Consider the following 26,841-nt stretch of genomic DNA (forward strand, 5'->3'; position numbering starts at 1 on the left):
TGGAGTTTTGATTCACAAATAATATGCATGGTGACAAACATCAGAGATAAGCAGAAATCTGCCTTCTTTTGATATTAACATGCATTTCCTTTCCAGTGTAAGACACAAAAAACTATCTGATTGCTATTTCTTCTTTACCATATTCAAAAATTGTCAACAGGATATTGAGTTCAATTGTATTTCAAAAAACGGGAATCTCACAACCGATCCTGAGTGCAGCTATTATCATTTTCGTTCCTGAGCTGTTTGTGCTACTCTGATGCTTTCTCTGTAGAGTTTGCATGTCCTTCCTATTACCGTCTCTGGTTTCCTCCCAACTCTCAAAAACGTGTGTTAGCAGATTGATTTGTAACAAAGAATTACTCCTAGTGTGTAGGTGCGGGGGAGAATCTAGGGGCAAAGTAGGTTAGTCATAGTCATAAATGTAGCCATATGCACACATGCACACAGGTGCAATGAAAAATTTATTTCTAGCAGCATCGTGGGCACATAGCAAATTGTAAGCAGCATTCACAGGTAAAAAGATAAATTAAACATAAATTATCCAGGACTTTTACAAGAAAGAACATAATTACAACAAAAAACAAAGTCCATTTTAGTGCAAAGTGATCAAAGTGGTCCTAGTGTTGCTCTACTAAGGTAGTAATTAGGGTTTTACTGAAAAGTTCAAGGAATTAGCTCTCATTGAACCCGGTCCAAATCTTCCGGAGGACTTTCTCAAATCGGTATTTATCACCTTACCAAAAAAGCCAAGGACCATAAAATGTAACGAACACAGGACGATAAGCATAATGTCTCACTGCGTCAAGTTACTGTTGAAAATAGTGTTCGGCAGAATGAAAGGTACAATCAGTGATGAAATTGGAGAAAGACAGTTTGGTTTTTGTAAAGCCTCAGGAACAAGGGAAGGAATATTTGCATTGAGAAACATCATGGAGAGATGCATTGAGGCACAAAAGACCATCTACTTACGCTTTATTGACTATGAAAAGGCTTTTGATAAAGTAAGACACGAGAAAGTAATAGAAGTGCTGAACAGGTACGATCTGGGATGGGAGAATGTGCAAATAATAAGGAACTTGTATTGGAAACACAAAGCGGCAGTCAGGGTAGAAAATGAGCTATCACCATGGGCACGTATTAAACGAGGCGTAAGGCAAGGCTGTGTTGGCTCGCTGGATTTGTTCAACCTCTATGGAGAACGGATTTTTGGGAATGCGACCATCAGGAGACAGGTATTCCAATCGGAGGCCGGAAGGTGGATAACATCAGGTATGCGGACGACACCGCGTTGTTAGCTGACAGTGAGTGCGAACTGCAAATTATGCCGAATAAAGTGAATGAGAAAAGCCTTGAATACGGACTAAAAATCAACCCTAAGAAAACAAAATTGATGGTGATAAGCAAAACAAACACTAAAGACTCATTCATGATGGTATCATTACAAGTGAATGGACAAGACATTGAACAGGTGTGAAAGTTTGAATATCTTGGCAGTTGTCTGACAGGTGATGGGAGATGTGAAGTTGAGATCAGAAGGAGAATAGGTATGGCTAAGACCCAGTTCATGAAGCTAAAAGATCTACTATGCAATCAGAAGGTAGACACTCAAAGTAGAATCTGCTTCCTCGAGTGTTAGGTCAGTGCTGAGGTATGGATCAGAAACATGGACCCTGAAGAAGGATGACATGAAACAAATTAATGGTTTTGAAATGTGGTGCTATCGACGAATGTTGAAGATCAGCTGGGTCGAGAAAGTTTCAAATGAGAGGGCTTTGTCCGAAGTTGATAGACCACGGATACTGCTGGAGGAGATCATGAAGTTAAAAGTTGCTTATTGTGGACATGTTACGCAGAGAAATAACATCTTGTCGAACTTGCTATATGGAAAGGTGGAGGGAAAGAAAGGAAGGGGAAGGCAAAGAACAATGTGGCTGGATAACATCAAGGATTGGACCAAGCTGAACAAGACTAGGGATGTTGTGGACAAGTGTCGGGACAGGGCAACATGGAGGGAAATCGTCTGCCAACTGGAAATTCCAGATGCAACCTAACGACGACGAACCTGATGTTACGAGACTTCAGGCTTCTTTACCTCTTGGGGGAATAGGACTGCTCACAGAGGCTCAATGAGTTGAAATGGCCTAGTCATAAGGAAATACGAAAATAAATGGCTTACCTTGGAAATTTTGCTGAGTCAGTAAATACAGGCTCATCACATGAACTGATTTGGAATCTTATAAAGGATCCATTGGTGAGTGGCAGTAATGGAAGGTTGTTGAGGGAACTATATTGCTCATCACTTAAAATGTACTCTAGAAGCAGTAATTTTTGTTCATATGGCAAAGTATACAAATCACAATGTTGAAGAATGTTTCGTAAGTATGCTGGAGTGATAATATTTAAGGCACTTTGATTTTCTAATGCAAATTCTAAGGCCTTAAATACATGAACTGGGACTCTAACCAACGGTTGAGCCTCTTTTATCAAAACATTCTCAATTGCCTTCTTCATATCAGGCCGATCACAGCAATGCAAAAAGATGGCTTTGCCAGCAGTTATCCAGTTATCTTCACAGGCAGCCAAGCACAGAGTATTAAGTTTCATCAAATGTTTAGTGATTTCTTTAGCTATGTTAACCCAACGGTCTTTATGATTCATTTTCTCGAGGTCTGGCCAGATATGATACACCGAAAAAGGTTTTAGCACTGAGGCTTTAGCCAGAGTAATAGCATCCAGGATCAGTTGGCAGTATGCATAAGGAAGGATCTTTTCTATCAGTAGCTCATTCCACTGGGCAGCTTCATCATATTTTTGGTCCGATTCAATCCACTTGATATGTCTCCGGTTATCTGAAAGTCCAAAGAAGGCATTTACATGGACTGGCAATCCTGTCCTGTTGGCCTCATTATTTGGAAGTGGCAGAAAAAAACTAAGACGGCCTTCAAAGTCTGTTTCTGCGCTAGTTTCTGAAGATTCTACTTTATTCAATGGAAAAGCCAATCCAACACATGGTGTATAACTCAGCCTCTCAGCCAGATCATCTAATTTACCCCATTCACCTGCAATGCCTATGCAGTTTGTTATTAACCAGTGATTATGATGTTTTTCGTTGACAAAGTATTGAGAAATAGCTCTGATACAGGTAGAAGTTTTAACCTTGCAGAACAGTTCTTGATTTTGAACATTGAGATTCCAGTTAAAACTGGGGAAGTGTTCAGGTTGCAAAGTTGCTATTTTTGAAAGGACCTTCACATTTCCATTGGTGTCAATATGCTTAATTGACACGGATGCAATATTTCTTAGAAATAAGAGATTCATATCTTCATCTGCTCTAAAGGAATCAAAAAGATCAAAGATTTTATCTCTATCATACGAGCTAGCTAATATCTCTGAAGGTTCAGTTCTCAAAGGAAACCTAAACAATGTTCCTTTGAAATAATTCTCTTTCAATGCATTACTCCATGTTGTTGTTCCAGTCACTTCCATGGCGCATTTGAATGGTCTGAACTGATCCCTTGAGTGTTCAAGAACATTCCTGTCTTCTCTATCATCAAGAGTCCATATATATCCAGCTTCCTGTTCACCAAACAGCTTTTGCTGAGGGTCGAATATACCAATATACTTCCCACTGAATATGCTTGGTACATCTGTAAAAATGACACATAAGTATTTTAAGAGATGATAATGCTTCTTGTATAAACTCAGTTGTCAATTTAACTTTTAATTCCTGAAAATAAACAACACACAAATGATAGATTCAATTAAAATTACTAACTACCTTGAACATGCCAGATGAATATTGAAACAAGTAGCAAAGTTGTTTGGCTCTTCAACAAATATAAATATAATTTTCATGATGTTGTACTCAAATGTATTATTTAGATAATACATTCAAATAGTGAAATAGTTACCTTTTTATAAAGAACATATACTAAATGGAACTTAGCTGGTTATATCACAACTTTATACTATCTGTTATAACTCAAAATCTTTCACCTGTGATATGATAAATAGTATTGAATCCCAGTCCAAATTGGCCGACTTTGCTGGGATCATTACGTTTATTACTGATTCCTGTAGTTTGAATGCTATTCCAATCTTCTTCTGAAAACACTGAATCATTGTATACTATGAGAGCCGGACCTAATGGAGGAAACACACACATAAAAAAGGCAACTACAACATTAGCTTATGCAGATGTTTTGGAAAAGTAATCAACATACTCATTAGGGATGCTTTGTGGTTTAATCATACCATTGATCTGGAGCCTGAATTAAAGATTCAGGCACGAGTTCAAGTTCCATCACAGGAATTACAGAATTTAAATGGGTAATTAAATAATATGGAATTAGCTGGCCTCTAACATTGACCATGAAATTAAGATTTAACTAGAAAAATAATCCCCCTGACTCACTAATACCCTTCAGGAAAGGAAATCTGCTGCCATATAAGGATCGAGCGGAACTGCATGACTCCATGCCCTCACTGCAATGGCTAACTCTTAGATGAAATAGCTAAGAACTCCATTTATCTATCTAACTGCAAAAATAAAATGAGAGAACTTCCCAAGAATTGATCCAGATATCAAATGCATTAACTACACCACACCTAGCTCAATAAATTCTTCCTTTCAGGCATCCAATAACAGGCAAAAATCTACGAGCTTCAAAAAATAGAAATCTGAAATAAGAACAGAACACACTGAAGTATTCATTAAACCTCATTAACCTGTGTTCTGAAGGACATCTACAACATATTTCCAGGTAGACATAGCCTTGACTATTAGAGAACTTCCCTTTGTCATAACCATCCATACTGGATTTTCTCTGCAATCCGAACCTAACTTGTGTTCTCTCATTGACTTGAACCATTGACTGGTTCTCTTTGCATATTTTCTGTCTTTAGTACCCAAGGACTGGTAAGTTAAATAGAGTATTGACCCGCATACCAGCCAAGCAAAAATCTGAGATTCATAGTCACAAAACATACCTAGCAGCCAATAGTTCAGACAATGTCCCTATACACATCTTGTCCCATAGCCAAGGCATTCCCAAAGGTGGTGGATAATGGAATACACACATAAAAGTTGCTGGTGAATGCAGCAGGCCAGGTTGTATCTCCAGGAAGAGGTACAGTCGACATTTCGGGCCAAGACCCTTCGTCAGGACTAACTGAAGGAAGAGCTAGTAAGAGATTTGAAAGTGGGAGGGGGAAGGGGAGATCCAAAATGATAGGAGAAGACAGGAGGGGGAGGGATGGAGCCAAGAGCTGGACAGGTGATTGGCAAAAGGGATATGAGAAGATCATGGGACAGGAGGCCTAGAGAGAAAGAAAAGGGGAAGGGGTAAGTCTAGAGGATGGGCAAAGAGTATAGTGAGAGGGACAGAGGGAGAAAAAGGCGAGAAAAAGAATGTGTGTATATAAATAAATAAATAATGGATGGGGTATGAGGGGGAGGTGGGCATTAGTGGAAGTTTGAGAAGTCAATGTTCATGCCATCAGATTGGAGGCTACCCAGACGGAATATAAGGTGTTGTTCCTCCAACCTGAGTGTGGCTTCATCTTGACAGTAGAGGAGGCCGTGGATAGACATATCAGAATGGGAATGGGACATGGAATTAAAATGTGTGGCCACGGGGAGATCCTGCTTTCTCTGGCGGACAGAGCGTAGGTGTTCAGCGAAACGGTCTCCCAGTCTGCGTCGGGTCTCGCCAATATACAGAAGGCCGCATTGGGAGCACCGGACGTAGTATATCACCTAGCCGACTGACAGGTGAAGTGTCGCCTCACCTGGAAGGACTGTCTGGGGCCCTGAATGGCAGTGAGGGAGGAAGTGTAAGGGCATATGTAGCACTTGTTCCACTTACAAGGATAAGTGCCAGGAGGGAGATCAGTGGGGAGGGATGGGTGGGACGAATGGACAAGGGAGTCGCGTAGGGAGCGATCCCTGTGGAAAGTGGGGGGGGGGGTGGAGGGAAAGATGTGCGTAGTGGTGGGATCCTGTTGGAGGTGGCAGAAGTTACGAAGAATTATATGTTGGACCTGGAGGCTGGTGGGGTGGTAGGTGAGGACAAGGGGAACCCTATTCCTAGTGTGGTGGCACATCTTTGACGAAGGGTCTCGGCATGAAACGTCGACTAGAGATGCTGCCTGGCCTGCTGCGTTCACCAGCAACTTTTGTGTTGCTTGAAATTCCAGCATCTGCAGATTTCCTCCTGTTTGCGGATAATGGAATACAGTCATTATGGAGTCAACATCTTTCATTTGAGAATACATGAATCCTCAGGGCATCAGGCAATGACTGACATGAAAACACACTGCTAATTACCATCCTGCTGTAGTTAATGAAATAGTAGTCCTCACTATTGAACACTATATGGAAGAAACTCCAAGAGAAACAAAGGAACTGAACGTAAGCTACTTCAACATCCTTCAATGTGAGAAGCTCGTTCCTCACATCATTCATCAAGTCTCCCAAGGCTAGAAGAATGCAGCTATCAGATTAGGCTTATGACAGGAATGGGAATCAATACTGTACAAGGAAAAAAACCTTTCAAGACAGAGCAGTTGTCTAATTGGCAACCATTTCACAACGATTTAATTCTTCCAGTATTCATGTTTTGTGAAAGTAGCATGCACCATTTACAAAAAGATAACTCAACAAAGTGTATTTGCAACCATCTCCCAAACTTTTAACTTCAGAAGGACAATGGCAGCAGGTACATGGGGACCACCTGTAACCTGAGAAAATTGGACATCTTTCACAGAATTCCTTGACCAACTTATCAATACCTACCAGAACCTGATCATTATGATTAATTTGTCCAACTAATCTGGAAAGTAGCACAGCAGAACATACCTAGAGGCTGCAGAACCAAATATATTCAGGGATTGACTAGTGATATCAAGCAAAGTTATGGTGAGTGTGTCAACTTATACAACCAAGACCAGTTTGGTCAAGACACAATTGAAATGGGAGAGTCAGTTCTGTCCCTACTGAGCCAAGAGAGACAACAGCGTTGGCAGGACCTGATAGAAAACACAGACATGACCAAGAACAGTAAGAAGGCATGGGCAACTGTTCAGAAACTCAAGACAATAGACCACCACAGAGAACTGCTGCCGTAACACCCAATCAGGTTGCCCACCAACTGATACTAAATGGTCGACCAAATAACAAGGAATGGAGGCAAAAGAAAAAGCAACATCAGGAGATGGAGTCAGAATAACAACTTCCCACCTCTCACCCTGGAAGAGTTAAAGGATGAATTATCACAGCTAAAATCCAACAAAGCTGCTGGCATTGATGGGATTCTTATTGAACTCTTTAAACATCTTGGACCTAAAGCTTCTGTCCCTTTTTAACTGTTGCCTAAGATCATTAAGGATACCTAAAAAGTGGAGAAGAGCCAAAGTTGTTGCTCTCCTAAAACCCAATAAAGACCCCAACATTCCTAAAAACTACAGACCGATTTCCTTGCTCTGCACCCTCTATAAACTCTACAAAAGACTCATACTGAAAAGAATATCCCCCTTAGTCGAAGATCTAACACCAGACCAAGCCGGGTTCAGGCCAGGCCGCTCTTGCTGCGGTCAAGTTCTGAACTTAACCTAGTATACTGAGGATGGCTTTGAAATGCGACAAATTACAGGGGCAGCATTTGTTGATTTAACAGCAGCATACAACACTGTGAATCACAGAGACCTTCTACTGAAATTATCCAAAATGTTAAGGAACGAAACCACAGTCAAAGTAATAAGAAGCCTCCTAGAAAATCGTAGATTTTATGTAGAAATTAATGGAATTAAGAGTAGGTGGCATCCACAAAAGAACAGACTACCACAGGGATCAGTCCTGGCACCTCTACTACAAACGTTTTGTATCTAATATCTACACAAGTGACCAACCAACCTTTCCTAACACACGCAGGTTTATCTATGCAGACGACCTATGCATAGCAACACAAGCTAACTCCTTCCAAGAAGTTGAAGTACGACTTACAGCGGTGCTCGAGGCAATAAAACAGTATTATGAAAAATGGTCTCTGAACCCAAATCCATCAAACACTCAAGTGTGTGCATTCTACTTGAGGAATTGAGAAGCAGCTCAGAAACTCAAGATTTTCTGGTGTGGGAAGAAGCTCGAACACCATCCGACTCTAATTTACCTAGGCGTGACACTGGATAGGACGCTCTCATTTGCCACCCACATCCAAAAACTCTAAGGGAAAGTTGGCTCTCGCAATTCTCTCTTAAAAAAATTAGCAGGCACGAAATGGGGAGCTGATGCTCACACACTTCGATCAACTGCCCTAGCACTCTGCTATGCACCTGCAGAATACTGTGCACCTGTGTGGGGCAGATCAGCCCATGCGAAGAAAATAGACCCGTTGCTTAACGAAGCCTGCTGAATAATCACGGGCACACTGCGCCCCACACCCACTAACATCATTTACAGACTTGCAGGCATTGCTCCCCCAGAGATCCGAAGACACACTACAACAAAAATTGAAAAAGGTACACAGAACTCGGATCCACGGCACCCACTACATCATCATGTGCCAGTTTCCAACTGCCTAAAATCGAGGAAAAACTTTGCTACAGTAGAGGAACTACCACACGGAACATCCCCCCAAATATACAGGATTGACATCTGGCAACCAACAGAAGCCAGAACCCCACTAAACAATACAGTGCAAGACCCCACAGAAATGTTACCAGACAGGGCACTGCTTGACAGACGGAAGTGGTGCACTCTCAACAGAGCGAGAGTGGGAGTTTGTAGGATGGGAGACAATATGGTGAAGTGGTGTTTAAAGACCAGCGAATCCTGTGAATGTGACAAAACGGTGCAGAACATTGAACATGCTCTGCACAATAGCCCACTCTCACCTGATTTAGCTGATACTGACCTGCTCAACATCAACCAAACAACACTAGAGTGGCTGGCTGTCTGGTGTGAAAAGCTATGATGACCTATAGGTTTCCTGCTGTCTCTGACAATTCTGATTTAGATATGTTCTTTCTCTGTCCCACCTTGCAGCAATAGTCCAGGAAGACACTGCTCTATTCTCAAGGGCAATAACAGATATTAACAGGTATCCAGGCCAGTATCACTCAACAGAATAAAAATTTAATCTTTTCTCAAAGAACCAGTCATCTAAATTTTCTTCCATGATACGCATTAGCATTTGATACGTATTTGGTGTCAAAATAAACTGTCATGTTTTTTATACCCTCTTACAATGTAGAAGACCATTCAGCCCACTGAATTTTTTTCAGCTAGTTCAACAAATCAGAAATGTCTCCGGTGCTATTAATAGCCCTATTTTATTCTTACATCTGTTGGCAGATGCTTATTTTCGTATTGCTGTGAGAGTAATATGACACCAATAAGTAACGGGATTGTGTGGAATATAGGCATTTTGCATCCAGTTAGATACAAGGAGATTCCAGCATAGAAAATAAGAGTAAGTGATGTGAAATTTCATAAGAATTCCAAACTGTTAGGTTGTCTTCTTACTAAGAAAGCAATAGGAAAGTGACTGAAAAACTGAGTCTATTAAACCAAGGAAAAATATTTCAGAACCAAGAGAAAATGTGCATAGGATGGACTAGAAATCTACCAAAATTAACTTGCTACTCAACATATTGGGCATCGGTGGGCTGGATTGTACCTTTTAAACATTATTTGGTTTGAAACATAATCAGTTATTTTGAGAAAATCAAAATCAAAATCTGCTTTAGAATATTTCTCATTCTTCAGTAGTTTAACCTCTCAAATTCACGTACCTTGAAACTTTTTAAGATCCTTCATAAACAAAGATGTTGACCCATAAGTTCTTTCGTCAAATATAAACACCACCTCATTTGCTTCAGCATCATCTGCATTTTGAAGCAATTCCTTAGAAACAAGGAGAGCAAAATCAAGTGTATGGATAAGCAATCCCTTCCCTTCAGTTCTCCAGTTAATTGTCTCCAAACAATTTATGATGTTCAATGACAATGAGAAGTAGACAAGAGAGCTTTGATCAGCAGCCAGTCAGACATCGGATCCACTGCCTGAGTAGAAAAAATGGCCAACCTGGACATCAGTCCACTGCCCGAGTAGAAAAAGGGAGCAGCGGGTTGCGGCAGCATATTACAGCTTTGTCCAGTGTTCAATCTAGACATCGGAAGTTTGAGGGGAGGGGATTTCACTCAGGTCCACTGCCTAAGAAGAAAAAGGGAGCAGAGGGTCATGGCAGCATAATAGAGCTTTGACCAGTGACCAATCTGGACATCATAAATTTGAGAGTAGGGAATTTCACTGGAGTCCCATATGCGGGTAGAAAAAAAGGGAGCAACAGGTTGCAGTCCCTGACGACTACAACTGCGAGAAGTAGATCCAGCTTCAGCTTCTAACAATCTGCATTAAGGAGTTGGACCTGGAACTGGATGAACACTGGATCATTCGGGAGGCTGAAGATAGGACATATAAGGGGTTAAGGAGCCAGTGCAGAGTACTCGTGTGGCCATCCCCCACAACAGGTATGTCACTTTGGATACTGTTGGGGCAGGTTGACCTACAGAGAAAAGTCACAGTGGTCAGGTCTCTGGCACTGAGCCTGGCTCCATGACTCAGAAAGGAAGGGGGAGAAGCATGCTGTAGTGATAGGAGATTTGTTAGTTAGGGGAGCGGACAGGTGGTTCTGTGGGTGAGAACAAGATTCCCGGATGGTATGTTGCCTCCTGGGTGCCATGCCGGGACATCCCTAGAGTGAGCCCTCAGTACTTTAAGTGGAAAAGTGAACAACCAGAGGTCGTGGTCCATGTAAATACCAATGACATGGGCAGGATAAGTGACGAGGTTCTGCATAGGGATTTCAGGGAGTTGGGTGCTAAGTTAAAAGGCAGGACCTCCAGGGTTGTGATCCAGGATCACTCACCATCCCACATGCTAGTGAGGCTAGAACTAGGAAGATTATACGGTTTAATACGTGGCTAAGGAGTTAGGAGGGAGGGCATAAAATTTTTGGATCATTGGGCTTTCTTCCAGGGAAGGTAGGACATGTACTGAAGGGACAGTTTGCACCTGAGCTGAAGGGGGACTAATATCCTAGCAGGAAGGCTTCACGGTGGGTTTCAAACTAGAGTTGCAGGGGGATGAGAACCAGAGTGTCAGAGTGTGAAGGGGTTATAGAGGCATACGTTGGTAAGACCTCAGACAAAGTCAAGAATTAAAAGGTTGAGCATGGTACAATTAGTGTCCTGTACTGCATATATTTCAATGCAAGAAGTATCATAGGAAAGACAGATGAACTCAGGGCATGGACAACACCTGGAATTATGATGTTGTAGCCATTACTGAGACTTGGTTGCAGGAGGGGCAGGACTAGCAGCCCAATATTCCAGGGTTCCATTTTTTAGATGTGACAGAGCAGGAGGGATTAAAGGAGGAGGGGTGGCATTACTAGTCAAAGAAAATGTCACGGCAGTGCTCTGTCAGAACCGACTAGTGAACTCAACTACTGAGGCACTATGGGTGGAACTGAGAAATAAGAAAGGTATGACTATGTTAATGGGGCTATATTACAGACCACCCAACAATCCCAGAGATTTAGAGGAACAAATTTGTTAAGAGATCGCAGGCTGGTGCAAGAAACATAAGGTTGTTATATTGACTGGGAATCCCATACTGTAAAAGGACTAGATGGGATAGAGTCTGTCAAATGTGTTCAGGAAGGTTTCCTTCATCAGTACATAGAAGTCCCAATGAGAGAGCATGTGCTACTGGATCTGCTATTAGGGAATGAGACAGGGCAGGTGACAGAAGTTTGTGTAGGGGAACACTTTGCATCCAGTCACCACAATGACATTATTTTCAAAGTAAATATGCAAAATGATACGTCTGGTCTGCAGGTTGAGATTGTAAATATTAGAAAGGCCAATTTTGATCGTATCAGAAATGATCTGGCAATGTGCATTGGGACAGGCTGTTTTCTGTACTTGGAAGGTGGGAGGCCTTCAAAAGTGAAATTTTGAGAGAACAAAGCTTATACGTGCTTGTCAGAGTAAAAGGTGAAGGTAACAAGTGTAGGGAACCTTGGTTTTGAAGAGAATTGAGGCCCTGGTTAAGAGAAAAAAGGAGGTACATAGCAGGTATAGGCAAGTAGAAACAAATGAGGTGTTCACGGAGTACAAGAAATGCAAGAGAACATTTAAGAAAGAAATCAGGAGGGCTAAAAGAAGGCATGAAATTGCTCTAGCAAACAAGGTGAAGGAGGATCCTAAGGGATTCTACAGGTATGTTAAAAGCAAAAGCTTTGTTAGGGACAAAACTGGTCCTCAAAATTGAGTATTTACCTTGAGAATCTGGCCTCCATCGGGGTATCGACGTAGTATCTCTTTCAGATAATCAATAAATTGTGGAGCAGTTGCACCAAATTTCTTCCTATATTAATAATAAAAGTTCATCTATGGCTTGAGTATTAATTCCAAATGACCGTTGTATTATGGCTTTTTTCTATAACTGCTGTATCCAATTATTTTATTTCACCTTACAGGCTGCTCAGTATAAAAAAATGCACACTTGACTTTAGCACTTGTGTGTTGGGCTCTGCCAACACTCAGGATAAATGTGTTCATGAAACCTCTTTGTTAGTGGTCTGCCACTTTCAGAATTGGATGTAGCAAGCTTACAGAGCTTTATTTGTTGTGATTATAAAATACTGCCTTTGCTTTTTAGAATACATGTAGTCCTGCTTTATAATTTTAGCAGCATCTCATTTTTAGATGCATCACCTGCAGCTTCAAGCATGCTCCTTTACATTCAAATTGAACCAGAACTGGTTTAATGGAAATGGTGATGGAGATAGTGTGCCACAAAGCTTTATAATAACTTTAATATAGAGACTGGTAGGTGATAGGTGGAACCAGATGAAGGGGAAATGAGGGGCAGATGGAACCAAGTGGGAAGGGAAGAAGAAACCCAGATGGATAGATGAATAGGAAATGGGAGATAGAACAAGATAGGGGAATTGATGAATCTAGGTAATGAGGGTGGGAGGAATTCAAAAGGTTAAGAGAGTGAGGGAGATCCTGGGTGGATTAGTGAGAGTTGAAAAGGAACATGGGATGGTGAAGGAGGTCAGAGTTAATCTTAAATTGGAAAATTAAATGTTAACATTGGGCTGTAGGCTACCCAAGAGGAATACAAGGAATAGTTCTACATTAGCTTTACTTTACCATGGCAATAGGCCAAAGAACAGATGTTTTGGTGTGGTGTAGGATGAGAAGCTGAAATCACATGCATCCAAATCTCAAGGTGCTCATTACAGATAGAGCACAGGTGCTCTGCAAAACCATTGCCTAGTCTATGCTTAGTCTTTTCAGTGTGGAGGAGGCCACATTTTGGCCTCATGGGCCAGGTTGGAGGAGGTACATAAGAATTAGGAAGACTGTTTAAGTCACTGGATGTTGGTGAGGGAGGTGTAGGGACAAATGTTGCACCTCAGGGAAAGTTCCAGGGACAGCAAGTGGTGGGATTTATGGGATGATCTGACCAGGAGTTTCCCCAGAAAGCAAAAAGGGAAGGGAGAGGAGAAACCGTGGCTGGTGGTGGAATCCTACTGGAGCTGGTGGAAGCAGTGATATGGTGGATGTGCATGTAGTAGAATTGAAAGGTGAAGACCAGGGAAACTCTACATGTGTTCTTTTTAAGGAGAGTGGTGAAGCAGACATGTGAGAAATGAGGAAACGCATGTAAGCACTCTATCAACTGTGCCACTGGGAAAGCCACATTTCCTGAAGAAAAAAGACATTTCAGAAGCTATCTTATGTATTTATATATATATTGTATTTTTATTACTTTTTTATCTTATTCTGTTTTTTTTTGTGCTGCAGCGGATCAGGAGTAACAATTATTTTGTTCTCCTTTAGTGCGCACGCACCGGTCGTGCATGCAGCCTGTTACAGCCGTTCCGACCAGTATTATTACTTTTTCTTCTTACTTTTTAACTTACATTTTGTTTTGTATTTTTTTTTTGCATGGTAACACGTCCAAGCTGCACTCTTTCTAACATGCTGGTAGAGAGAGTTTTATTTGGGTTTTTAGCGCTGGAAATAGTTACATTCCGACACATCTCATTAGCGGGAGCATTGTGTATTCCAGGGACCAACTGATTGAGCTTATGCCGGCCAGTTTAGCGAGCAGAGCAGCGGACACCCTTGCTGAAATCTGGAGGAAAATACACAGAGGATGCAGAGGGGGATCACAAAGGCGAGGAAAGAGGACCGGGTCGAGACAACAGAGACTTATGGAGAAGAAGAGTTCGGTGGGTAATAAAATGGATGAGTTCACGGCGCTAGCCAGGCGTCAGAGAACATTCCGGGAGTGCAGTGTTATGTGTTTCACTGGAACGGGGCTGCACGAGGACATACCCGATCAAAACTTCTCCATGGAGGGCTTCCAGACCGTTCGGGCTGACCGGAAGTGCACTGAGAGCGGTAAGCGTAAAGGAGTTCGGTGCTTACTGTTCTGGTTAACAACAGATGGTGCAATCCGGGTCATATTACGATCGAGGAACGTGTTTGTAGACCGGATATTGAACTTTTTGCTGTTGGACTTCGGCCATATTCCACCGAGATACAACACTGGGCGGCATGGGAGGTCATTCCTGCCTGTGGCCATCGAACTTGCAGCTCCTCCCGTGGAGGGTCAGACACCCTGAGCCAATAGGCTGGTCCTGGACTTATTTTCCATCTGGCATAGTTTGCATTTTGTTGTTTGATTGTTTGTGGTTTTTGTATTGCTATATTTATGCTCTATTCTTGGTTGGTGTGGCTGTAATGAAACCCAATTTCCCTCGGGATCAATAAAGTATATCTGTCTATCTACACTTGTGTACTGGAAATGACATTAAACAATCTTGAATCTTGAATATCAGAAGTACCAGAGTAGAAATCCTCATCTTGAAAACAGATGCAATGGAGATGGAGATCTGAGAGAACAGGATGACACTCTTACATAAGACAAGTTGGAAGGAGGTGCAGTTAATATAGCCGTGAAAGTCTGCAGGCTTATGATAAATATCGCTGTATAGTTTATATTCTGAGATAGAGACAGAAAGATCCAGAAAATAAGTGTCAAAAATATTCCAGGTAAATTTGAGGGCAGGGTGGAAGTTGGTGGCAAAGGTGATAAAATTCTACTACTTTCCTCCTGCTTTCTCTTGCCTGCAACTCAGCGGCATCATTTTGAACTTCATTCTACAATTTAGCCAAGTTGTAAGACTAGTGTAAACTCAACTGAAAATGTAGGCAAAATTTGTTAACACTACATAAATATGTTTTCATCTGTGCAATCCAGTTTTTTTTGGGGGCATTGTGCTAAAAACTTTCTCAGCCCAAATTTGAAAGAGACACAAGGAAGAACAGGTGAACTCAAATATGTGCCAGCAATTATCTTCAATAGGATGCATTAAGAAAAAAAACTCAAATGTCAAAATAGAAGAATATCATGCCAGCAGAAGAAAACTTAATGAGCAATACAATTCCCTTACATTGTTGGACTTCTTACTTACTTGCTTATCCATTCATTCATTCATCCATTTATTCATTTATCCATTTATTCATTCATCCATTTATTCATTTATTTATTTAGAGATACAGCACAGGACAGGTCATTCTGGCACAACAAATGGCGCTGCGCAGCAATCTACCTATTTAACCCAGCCTAATCACAGGACAATTCTACAATGACCTATTAACCTGATAACTGATACATCTTTAGGCTCTGGGAGGAAACCCACACGGTTACAGAAAGAATGTATGAACTCTTTAGAGATTGTGCCAGAATCGAGCTCCAAACTCTGATGTCCCAAGCTATAATAGCATTGTGCTACCGAAGTGCCCAGATAATGTTCTTCTGTCCTCATATACAATATATAAAGACCAGAAGAATTGACCCAACTAATCTGATTAGATTTGTTCATTATAAAGTTTAAGTCCAAATGAGGCTGTGTAAAACAAAAATGTGAATCAATGTTTGAAAAATATCTGAAATTTGACTGGCAGCTTTTATACAGATCTGTATATTGTTCCATGTTTACTCCTGAACATTACCCAGGTAGTTAGTCTGATTTTCTACTCTACAAATGCATGAACACACTCTGAATTTAATTATTGCTTCAACATATTATTGACCCTTCCTTCATTATACCTGATCTTTTTGTTACTGCTGCTGATGCTGCCTCCAGCCCGACTTTCAGGATGCAGTGAAGAAGACATCAGTTGAGATGCTGCTGTACACCTTAATGAAAGTAAAAAAAAACAATTATCATTAGTGACTGTGGAATATCAAGAAACTTGCGCCTAGTCAACATATTTTAATTCCAAGTGGTAAAAGAAATGCACTTGTATGTACTTGATTTTCTACAAAATACTTAACTGCCCGTAAACCATAATAGTCACTGAAGGACTGCTTTCCTTCTTCCTTTTTGTGGATCGTGCTATCCAGATCGCTAATAAACTTTGTTGTCTGAAAAAGAACTATCTTTACCCTAAGTCCTTCAGCGGAACAATTTTAAGAGCTTCAAAAAATTTACAGTGGCACAGCTAAGCTTAATCCTGACCTCGGGTGTTTTCCTTGTGGAGTTTGCAAGTTCTCTATGTGACCATGTGGGTTTCCTCTGGGTGCTCCGGTTACCTCCCACATCTCAAAGACATGCATGCCAGTAGGTTACCTAGGCACTGAAGATTGCTCCCAGTGTGGAGGTAAATGGTAGAATCTGTGGAGATTTAATGGAATGTAGGGAACAGGGGATAATGCAGGATTAGTGTAAATGTGTTTTTCTTGGTTGGGATGGACATGATGATCTGAAGGGCCTGTTATGTGCTGCATCCATTTGTGACTCTAAAAGATAGTCACCCACCTCACAAATACCCATACAAATACCCATACAAATATTAGCAATCTTCAGACTTGTATTTAATCTAGAATTCATGAAGATCAAATCAGAAGAAAAACCATCAGTTTTACTGGACAACAATTTTTTTCAAAAGCGTTGCTTCCTCAGAAGTGTTTCTTTATGTTTATGACAGATCATTTGAAGCTAAACACAAATATAACTACTTGTATCATGTAGGAATTTGAAGAAACAAGAAGTTAACTTATTGAGGATTATGCATTTATTTGCATAATGGTACTGATGCTTTGCAATAGTTCAACTAAGCTAAAAATGTTTCGTTGATGATTTTTGTTTATACTCAGTGTCTGAGGCGTCTCGCTTAAGTGTCCAACAATAATCAGGCAGCATTGATGAATTCCAGTTACCCTGATACCATTTCTCTATGACTGAATTAGAAAACTCCTATATATTACATATAAAATCAACGTAAGTATCTGCATAGGGAATTACAGCAGATAAATGTCAGATTTAAAGTCATGTCTAACATACACAAACACAAAAAGTAACTCAGTGTACATCTAAATTACATTAATTAATATGCTGAACAGAAGTATTAAATTTAAAATATCTACAATCTGTATAGCTACAATAAATCAAAACACAAGTTACATTTTGGCATACAACTACAGATAGTGATGAGAGTTATAGTCAGAAATGCTTGTTCCTGAACCTCCAGGCTATTTATTACAAGGGTACACCTAGAGTCTGTACTGTGGTTTACATTTATTTCCTGCTTCAGCTGTGCAGAATGCATGTTGATTAGGCTGCTTTCTTTTAAAAAAAGAACTTCCTAAATTTCCATGAATGTCTTGTGACTTTGGGCAGAATTGGGACTGCTCACACTTTTAAGCTCTATCCACAGTTTTCCAGGTGCTAAAATGGTCCACAGTTGCATTTGACATGCAGTAAAACTCTGATAACGTGCCATCCAATTATTTGGAAAACTTGATCTTCACTAGATGATATTTCCTGTGTTGCTTAAACTCCCTAGCCAGCTGGTGGCGTAGTGGCATCAGCGCTGGACTTCAGAGCAAAGGCTCCGGAGTTCGAATCCAGCGGCTCCCTTGCACACTTTCCACCTGTGCTGGGTTGAGTGTCGAGCTAGCAACTCAGCCTCATAAAAATAAAAAAGCCTGGTAAAGAAAACGCCATCATGACTTCTTCTTCTTAAACTCCCTGGGTTCCCACATTCGTAAAGGCTCACCAGGGCCTAGCTTACAGTAGTCCTTTAAACACAGACCATATTCTCATGCTCATTCTCAAGCTCCTTTGAAATTCATCTGGGCCCCTTTTCCTACATTCTCCTCAAATAGAACTTGTTCACTAAAAAAATTGTAAATATTGCGTGACATTTTAAAAAAAGGGGAGTCAAAAGTGTGCTGGTGGATTAATAGGATAACATACAATCATCTAAATATCTGCCAATCCAGAATCACTGAAGTCCAAAGGATACTGAACTACCAGAGATTTACCATAACTTTAACTTTGAAAACCATCATCTCTGAATTGCTACAATTTCCATTTCAACACTTTCACTCATACTCAGCAAAGGATTCTCACATCCTTCCATCGCTCACTGAACAACTGTGTCCTATCCATACACACTCCTCTAACCCCAAATCACTCGCCCACTATTCCAATCCAGCTGCATAACATACTCTAGACCATTTCTACACTCACTGACATGATGCACCATCCTTTCACCCACACTCCCTCTCTACTACCTAAGACAGTAGTTCCAACCCTTCCATTACCTGCCCTTCACCAGCTTCAACCAAACTGACCCTCACCTTATCCACCTTTTGAATTCCCAAAATGGTGGTCAAAACCCACCATCCTAAACCACTACCTTGATTTCAACCCTCACTTCTTCCCCTCTTAGCTTGCCTTACTGACCATTCATCCCACCCACTATCACCTCACCCATCACATTCTTCTGTCAACCTCACTTCACCCACCCCCATTCACCCTCACCTCACCTAACCACCCATTCCATCCACCCCACCACTAACTTCTCATCCACCCATCCACCTTCACTCCACCCAAAGACCCTGCCCATCTACCCACCCACCTTCACTGGCTCTGTGATCTAGCCCATCCGTTTTCATTACACCCTCTGGTGGGTGGCAGTGTGAAATGTGAGGAGGATGTTATGAGAATGCAGGGTGACTTGGATAGGCTGGGTGAGTGGGCAGATGCATGGCAGATGCAGTTTAATGTGGATAAATGTGAGGTTATCCACTTTGGTGGTAAGAACGGGAGGGCAGATTATTATCTAAATGGAGTCAAGTTAGGAAAAGGGAAAGCACAACGAGGTCTAGATGTTCTTGTACATCAGTCACTGAAAGCAAGCATGCAAGTACAGCAGGCAGTGAAGAAAGCTAATGGCATGCTGGCCTTCATAACAAGGGGAATTGAGTATAAGAGCAAAGAGGTCCTTCTGCAGCTGTACAGGGCCCTGGTGAGACCACACCTGGAGTACTGTGTGCAGTTTTGCTCTCCAAATTTGAGGAAGGACATTCTTGCTATCGAGAGAGTGCAGCATAGGTTCACAAGGTTAATTCCCAGGATGGCGGGACTGTCATATGTCGAAAGATTGGAGCGACTGGGCTTGTATACTCTGGAATTTAGAAGGCTGAGAGGGGATCTTATTGAAACATATAAGATTATTAAGGGATTGGACACACTGCAGGCAGGAAGCATGTTCCCGCTGATGGGTGAGTCCAGAACCAGAGGCCACGGTTTAAGAATTAGGGGTAGGCCATTTAGAACGGAGTTGAGGAAAAACTTTTTCACCCAGAGAGTGGTGGATATATGGAATGCTCTGCCCGAGAAGGTTGTGGAGGCCAAGTCTCTGGATGCTTTCAAAAAAGAGATGGATAGAGCTCTTAAAGATAGCGGAATCAAAGGTTATGGGGATAAGGCAGGAACTGGATACTGATTGTGGATGATCAGCCATGATCACAGTGAATGGCGATGCTGGCTCGAAGGGCCGAATGGCCTACTCCTGCACCTATTGTCTATTGTCTAACCTGGCCCATCCATCCTCCAACTCACCTGCACTCAACACCATTCACCTCAACTACCTCATCTTACACATCCAGTTTACCCTTAACCCACACATAACTCACCTACCTCAGCCACCCATGCCTCACACAGAAATGTAAAAATAGGAGCAAGAATGGGCCTTTGGGCCCTGCTGCACCATTCAATGTAGTTGTAGCAGATTATCCATTTCAGTACACTGTCCCTGCCTTCTCTCCATGTTCCTTGAGTCACACACCATAGAAGGACCCTTTGGTCCACCAGATCCAGCCCAACCATCAGCTATCCATCTACACTAATCCAATTTATCAGCTCTGGACTGTAGCCTTCTTTCCCTTAGCAAGTGTTCATCCAGATTGAACTGTTAATCCTGATTGAGAAGTTACAGAAACTGGGCCTCTGAACCTCCCTCTGAAATTGGATCCTCGACTTCCTAACCGGAAAACCACAATCTGTGTGCATTGGTGATAACATCTCCTCCTTGCTGACGATCAACACTGGTGCACCTTAGGGGTGCATGCTTAGCCCACCTGCTCTACTCTCTCTATACCCATGACTGTGTGGTAGGCATCACTCAAACACCTTCTATAAATTTGCTGATGATACAACAATTGTTAGTAGAATCTCAGATGGTGACAAGAGGGCATTCAGGAGCGAGATAAGCTAACTAGTGGAGTGGTGTTGCAGCAACAACCTGGCATTCAACGGCAGTAAGACAAAAGAGCTGATTGTGGACTTCAGAAAGGGTAAGACGAAGGAACACACACCAATCCTCATAGAGGGATCAGAAGTGGAGAGAGTGAGCAGCTTCAAGTTATTGGATGTCAAGATCTCTGAGGATCTAATCTGGTCCTAACATATCGATGCAGTTATAAAGAAGGCAAGACAGCAACTATACTTCATTAGGAGTTTGAAGAGATTTGGTATGTCAACAAATACACTCAAAAACTTGTATAGATGTACTGTGGAGAGAATTCTGACAGGCTGCATCATTGTCTGGTATGGGGTGGGGGTTGCTACTGCACAGGACCTAAAGAAGCTGCAGAGAGTTGTAAATTTAGTCAGCTCCATCTTGGGTACTAGCCTAAAAATTACCCAGGACATCTTCAGCGAGCAGTGTCTCAGAAAGGCAGTGTCCATTATTAAAAACTTCCAGCACCCAGGACATGCTTTTTTCTCACTGTTACCATCAGGTAAGAGGTACAGAATTCTGAAGGCACACACTCAGTGATTCAGAAACAGGTTCTTCCCCTCTGCCATCTGATTCCTAAATGGACATTGAACCCTTGAACACCACCTCACCGTTATAATATATATTATTTCTGTTTTTTGCACAATTTTTAATCTATTCAATATACATATACTGTAATTGATTATATTATTTATTTATTATTATGATTTTTTTTCCTTTATTATGTATTGCATTGAACTGCTGCTGCTGTTAACAAATTTCACGACACATGCCAGTGATAATAAACCTGATTCTGAGATACCTCGTAATTTTTCCTTTCACTAGGCCTTCAGGTAGTCATGCCAGAATCTAACCACCATTTGAATGATAAAAAAAACTTCATGTAATTCCCTCTAAATCTCTTATTCTTTTCTTTAAATGCATGTCCTCCAAGTTTTGGCCTCTTTTTTATGGAGAAAAGTATCTATCTATCTTGTCCATGCCCCTCACTATTTTGCATAACAATTCAAGGTCTCCCTTCAACTTCTCCATTCAAAGTAATACAAACTCAGCCGAAGTAATCTCACCTCATAAATGAAACACTCTACCCCAGGCAGCACCCTAGTGAAGCTCCTCTGTAACGTCTCCAAAGCAATCACATCATAATGATAAGAAATGCATGCTGTACTCCAGCTGTGGCCTAACCGAAGTTTTATAACACTGTACCATAAGATCCCTCCTTGTACATTTAATAATTAATTTTGTTCCCAGCTATAGTTTGCCTCAATTTTAATTGTAGGGAACTTGCATGTAATTTCAATAACTTTTTTCTCTTCACATATTATGGAAGGTTTTATTATCAGTTTCTTTTATATTCCCTGGAAACTTACTCTCACACTCCAATTCCCCCTCTATATCTATTTTCATGTCCTTCTTTGCTGAATTCTAAATTGCTCCCAGTTTTCAGGCCTTTTTATCTGGCAATTTTATATGCCTTCTCTTTGGATCACTAATTTCCTTCAGAAGTCACGGCTGAGTCTTCTTTTCTGAATTACTGTGTGCTAAACACAAATAAATAATAATTTTAAGTCATGCACATATAATTTTTCCACCACTGACCATTCAGTAAAATTTTCCAATTATAGGCAATTCACACCTCATCCTCTTGGTGTTTGTTTCCGTTTTTCAGATCCAGGAATATAGCCTCTGATTCTCTTTTCACTCTCCATTTTGAGAACCATGCTCAACAAGATTATTGATTATTTATTTATTGTTGTACTATACTTAGTCTATGATTTTCTCTTCCCTGGTCTGTTTTGCAATGTATTGGTCTAAACAAGCATTGCATACACACTACAGAAAATCCTCCTTCAGAGTATTATCGCTAATTAACTTGCTTTAGGAAGGTTAACAATATCATCAAGAATGTCTGCCATCCTGGCTATTCCCTTTGATTTACAGCAACATTGAAAACTCAGATGACCAGATTCAAGAATAGCTTCTTTGAACATAGAACATAGAAAATCTACGGCACATTACAGGCCCCTTGGCCCACATAAAACCTACTCTAGAAACTGCCTAGAATTTCCCTACCGCATAGCCCTCTATTTTACTAAACTCAATGTACCTATCTGGGCGTCTCCTAAGAAACCCTATTGTATCCGCCTCTACCACCTCCACTGGCAGTGCATTCCATGCACCCACCACTCTTTGTGTGAAAAACTTACCTCTGATATCCCACTTGTACCTACTTCCAAGCACCTTAAAATAATGCCCCCTCATATTAACCATTTCAGCCCTGGGAAAAAGCCTCTGGCTATCCACACAATCAATGCTCCTCATCATCTTATATACCTCTATCAGGTCACCTTTCATCCTCCGTCACTCCAAGGAGAAAAGGCCAAGTTCACTCAACCCATTCTCATAAGGTATGCTCTCCAATCCAGGCAACATCCTTGTAAATCTCCTCTGCACTCTCTCCCTAGCATCCACATCCTTCCTATAACAAGGTGGCCAGAACTAAACACAGTAGTCCAGGTCTAACTAAGGTCTTATATTGAATTGGCTTTATTTCTTACATCCTTCACATACATGAGGAGTAAAAATCTTTACATCGCCGTCTAAATGTGCAATGCGCAATTTATAGTCATTTGTAATAAATATTATGTACAACAGGACAGTCAATGTAGCATAGAAATACAATTGTATCAGCGTGAATTAATTAGTCTGATGGCCTGGTGGAAGATGTCCTGGAGCCTGTTGGTCCTGGTTTTAATGCTGCGGTACCGTTTTCCGGGTGGTAGCAGCTGGAACAGTTTGTGGTTGGGTGACTCGAGTCCCCAATGATCCTTCGGGCCCTTTTTATGCACCTGTCTCTGTAAATGTACTGAATAGTGGGAAGTTCACATCTACAGATGCGCTGGGCTGTCCGCACCACTCTCTGCAGAGTTCTGCGATTGAGGGAAGTACAGTTCCCATACCAGACAGTGACGCAGCCAGTCAAAATGCTCTCAATTATGCCCCTGTAGAAAGTCCTTAAGATTTGGGACTCATACCAAACTTCTTCAACCGTCTGAGGTGAAAGAGGCGCTGATGTGCTTTTCTCACCACACAGCTGATATGTGCAGACCACGTGAGATCCTCGGTGATATGTATGCCGAGGAACTTAAAGCTGTTCACCCTCTCAACCCCAGATCCATTGATGTCAATAGGGGTTAGCCTGTCTCCATCCCTCCAGTAGTCCACAACCAGCTCCTTTGTCTTTGTGACATTGTGGGAGAGGTTGTTTTCTTGACACCACTGTGTCAGGGTGATGAATTCCTCTCCGTAGGTGGGCTCATTATTATTTGAGATAAGGCCAATCAATGTAGTATCGTTATCAAATTTAATTAGCAGATTGGAGCTGTGAGTGGCAGCAGTCATGGGTATACAGAGAGTAAAGGAGGGAGCTTAGGATACAGCCCTGAGGGGCACCTGTGTTGAGGGTCAGAGGGTCAGAGGTGAGGGAGCCCACTCTTACCACCTGCCAGTGATTTGACAGGAAGTCCAGGATCCAGCTGCACAAGGCAGGGTGACGGCCGAGGTCTCTGAGCTTCTTGTCAAGCCTGGAGGGAATTACGGTGTTGAATGATGAACTGTAGACCAAGAACAGCATTCTCACATAAGCATCCTTCTTCTCCTGATGTGTAAGGATGGTGTATAGAGCTGTGGCTATTGCGTCATCTATCAATCAGTTGTGTCGGTAGGTGAACTGTAGGGGTCCAGTGTGGGTGGTAGCATGCTGCAGATGCAGTCTTTGACCAGCCTCTCAAAGCATTGCTTATTATTGAGGTGAGTGCGACAGGACGCCAGTCGTTCAGACACGTTACCTTGGTCTTACCTAAATCTCCTCTGCACTCTCTCTATAGCATCCACATTCTTCCTGTAATGAGGTGACCAGAACTGAACACAGTACTCCAAGTGGGGTCTAACTGAAGTCTTACATAGCTGAAACATTACCTCACGGCTCTTGAACTCAATCCCATGGTTAATGAAGACCAACACACCATACGCCTTCTTAACAACTACTGCTATCAAATTTCTGCACTGATAATCTCTTTCACAGCTCCTTCCGGGTGCTCACATGAGCAAGGAATTTCACTGCACCCAGACATATATGCAGTATACTATATACTATGAATCTGAACTTTGTTTGACTAACCTTACCCTTCCCATTATCTTCTTTTTGTCTTACTCAGCCCCATCCCACCCTACAACCCATCCCATCAGCTCACTTACTTGCTCCTCTCACACCATCCTGCCAGCCCCACTCCCATCCTGTCTACCCACACCTACCCACCATCACTCACTTTGCGTTGTCTGCCCTATCAACTACCAGCTCACCTTCTCCAACCACGCCATCCATCCTCAACTCCTATCCCATTTATTCAGCCTCTCTACTCCATAAGCAGCTGCCTTCATCCCATCTCACCTACACTCCATCTCACCTTTCTACCATCTCACATTCACCTCATCTTACCTGCACCCCATCTCATCAACACCCCATCCATCTTCACCCCAACCCACCTTCATCCCATCTCACATTCACCTCATCTTACCTACACCCGATCCCACCAACATCCTATCTCACCTACACCTCATCTCACCTACACCCCATCTCACCTGCACCCCATCCCACCTTCACCCCATCCCACCTACACCCCATCTCACCTTCACCCCATCTCACCTTCACCCCATCTCACCTTCACCCCATCCCACCTTCACCCCATCCCACCTTCACCCCATCTCACCTACACCCCATCTCATCTACACCTCATCTCACCCTCACCCCATCTCACCCACACCCCATCCCACCACCCCATCCCACCTACACCCCATCTCACCTTCACCCCATCTCACCTTCACCCCATCCCACCTACACCCCATCTCACCTACACCCCATCTCACCTACACCCCATCTCTCACCCCATCTCACCTTCACCCCATCTCTCACCACACCCTTCTCACCTTCATCCCATCTCATCTACACTCCATCTCACCTTTCTACCATCTCACATTCTCCTCATTTTACCTGCACCCCATCTCACATTCTCCTCATCTTACCTGCACCCCATCTCATCAACACCCCATCCATCTTCACCCCATCTCAACTTCACCTCATCCTACCTTCACTCTATTCCAACTTCACCTCATCACACCTCGCCTTACGCCGTAGCGCCGCTCTCCCCTTCCATCGACTGCGGTTTCCGGGGGGGGAGGCGGGATTTACCTTTTCCCCGGTTTCACGGCCTCCGGAGCGGCTACCGCCTGACGGCGAGCCGGGGTGAGCGCGCGCAGACACGTGCACGCCGTTTGCGTTTAAATGGGCGCGCGCCGCGCGGGAGCCAGTCGGAGAAGGTGGGGGGGGGGGGGGGAGGGGATCCGGGGAGGGAAAATAAAGGAGGAAAGAGAGAGGGAGGGAAAAGAGAGAAGGGGAGGAAAGAGAGAGAATAGAGGGAAAGGAGGGAAGCTGGAAGGGGGTAAGGGTGAAGGGTAGGGAGCGAAGAGAGGGGAAGGTAAGGTAAAAGAGGGGGAGGGAGGGAAAAGAAAGAAGGGGAGGAAAGAGAAAGAAAGGGGAGGGAAAGAATGGAGAGAGAGGGAAACTGGAAGGGGAGAGTAGGGGTGAAGGAGGGAGGGAAGAGGAGGGGGAAGGTTGAAGGGGAGAGGGAGGGGGAAGGAGAGAGAGGGAGTGAGAAGGGTAGGGAGGGAAAAGGGATGGCTGGAAAGTAGAAGGGGAAAGAGGGAACAGGGAAGGAAGGAGAGGCAAGGGAGGGCCTTGAGGCAGGGAAGAAAGTTGGGCTGAGAAGGAAGGGAGAGAAGGGAAGGGGATGGGGAGCTGCAGAAAATGGACAGTTGATGGGAAATTGGGGTTAATAAAATAGGTGCTTGAAGTGCAGTGTGGATTCAGTTGTTTAAGTATTTCCAAGGTGTATGGCTATACTGTAATATTTCCAGAGTGTCCATTTGGCTAAGAACCTGGTGGTTATATCAACCAAATTCTTTGCTCTCTGTGATAAGAGTCTTCTCTAACTTCTCTATGGATGTTTAACTCAGTTACGGTGACCAGTTATCTGTCATCATAACAATATTCCAAATGATGAATTCATTTAATAACTGGATCATGTTCATCGTTTT

General features: G+C 42.4%; 1 protein-coding gene across 1 annotated transcript; it reads right to left on the reverse strand.

Annotated features, from left to right (window-relative positions):
- Positions 1–1,321: 1,321 nt before the first annotated feature.
- LOC140204826 (sacsin-like) lies at positions 1,322–26,004 on the reverse strand. Its single transcript, XM_072271660.1, has 6 exons — positions 25,937–26,004; positions 16,205–16,294; positions 12,349–12,436; positions 9,796–9,907; positions 4,000–4,146; positions 1,322–3,650 (listed from the first exon to the last, which is right to left on the reverse strand). Exons 2-6 carry the CDS (start codon positions 16,270–16,272, stop codon positions 2,176–2,178), a joined length of 1,890 nt encoding a protein of 629 aa, XP_072127761.1. The 5' UTR covers positions 16,273–16,294; positions 25,937–26,004; the 3' UTR covers positions 1,322–2,175.
- Positions 26,005–26,841: the final 837 nt, after the last annotated feature.

Source organism: Mobula birostris, chromosome 11, assembly GCF_030028105.1.
Source record: "Mobula birostris isolate sMobBir1 chromosome 11, sMobBir1.hap1, whole genome shotgun sequence".
NCBI lineage: Eukaryota > Metazoa > Chordata > Chondrichthyes > Myliobatiformes > Myliobatidae > Mobula > Mobula birostris.

Bases quoted from the DNA above. Each gene is read 5' to 3' on its own strand.
- LOC140204826 (XM_072271660.1), bottom strand. From the start codon at position 16,272: ATGTCTTCTTCACTGCATCCTGAAAGTCGGGCTGGAGGCAGCATCAGC. The intron at 4,147-9,795 runs GTACGTGAATTT...TTCCTCCATTAG, and splicing joins GGATCTTAAAAAGTTTCAAG to GTCCGGCTCTCATAGTATAC. The intron at 3,651-3,999 runs GTGAAAGATTTT...TCATTTTTACAG, and splicing joins TACTATTTATCATATCACAG to ATGTACCAAGCATATTCAGT.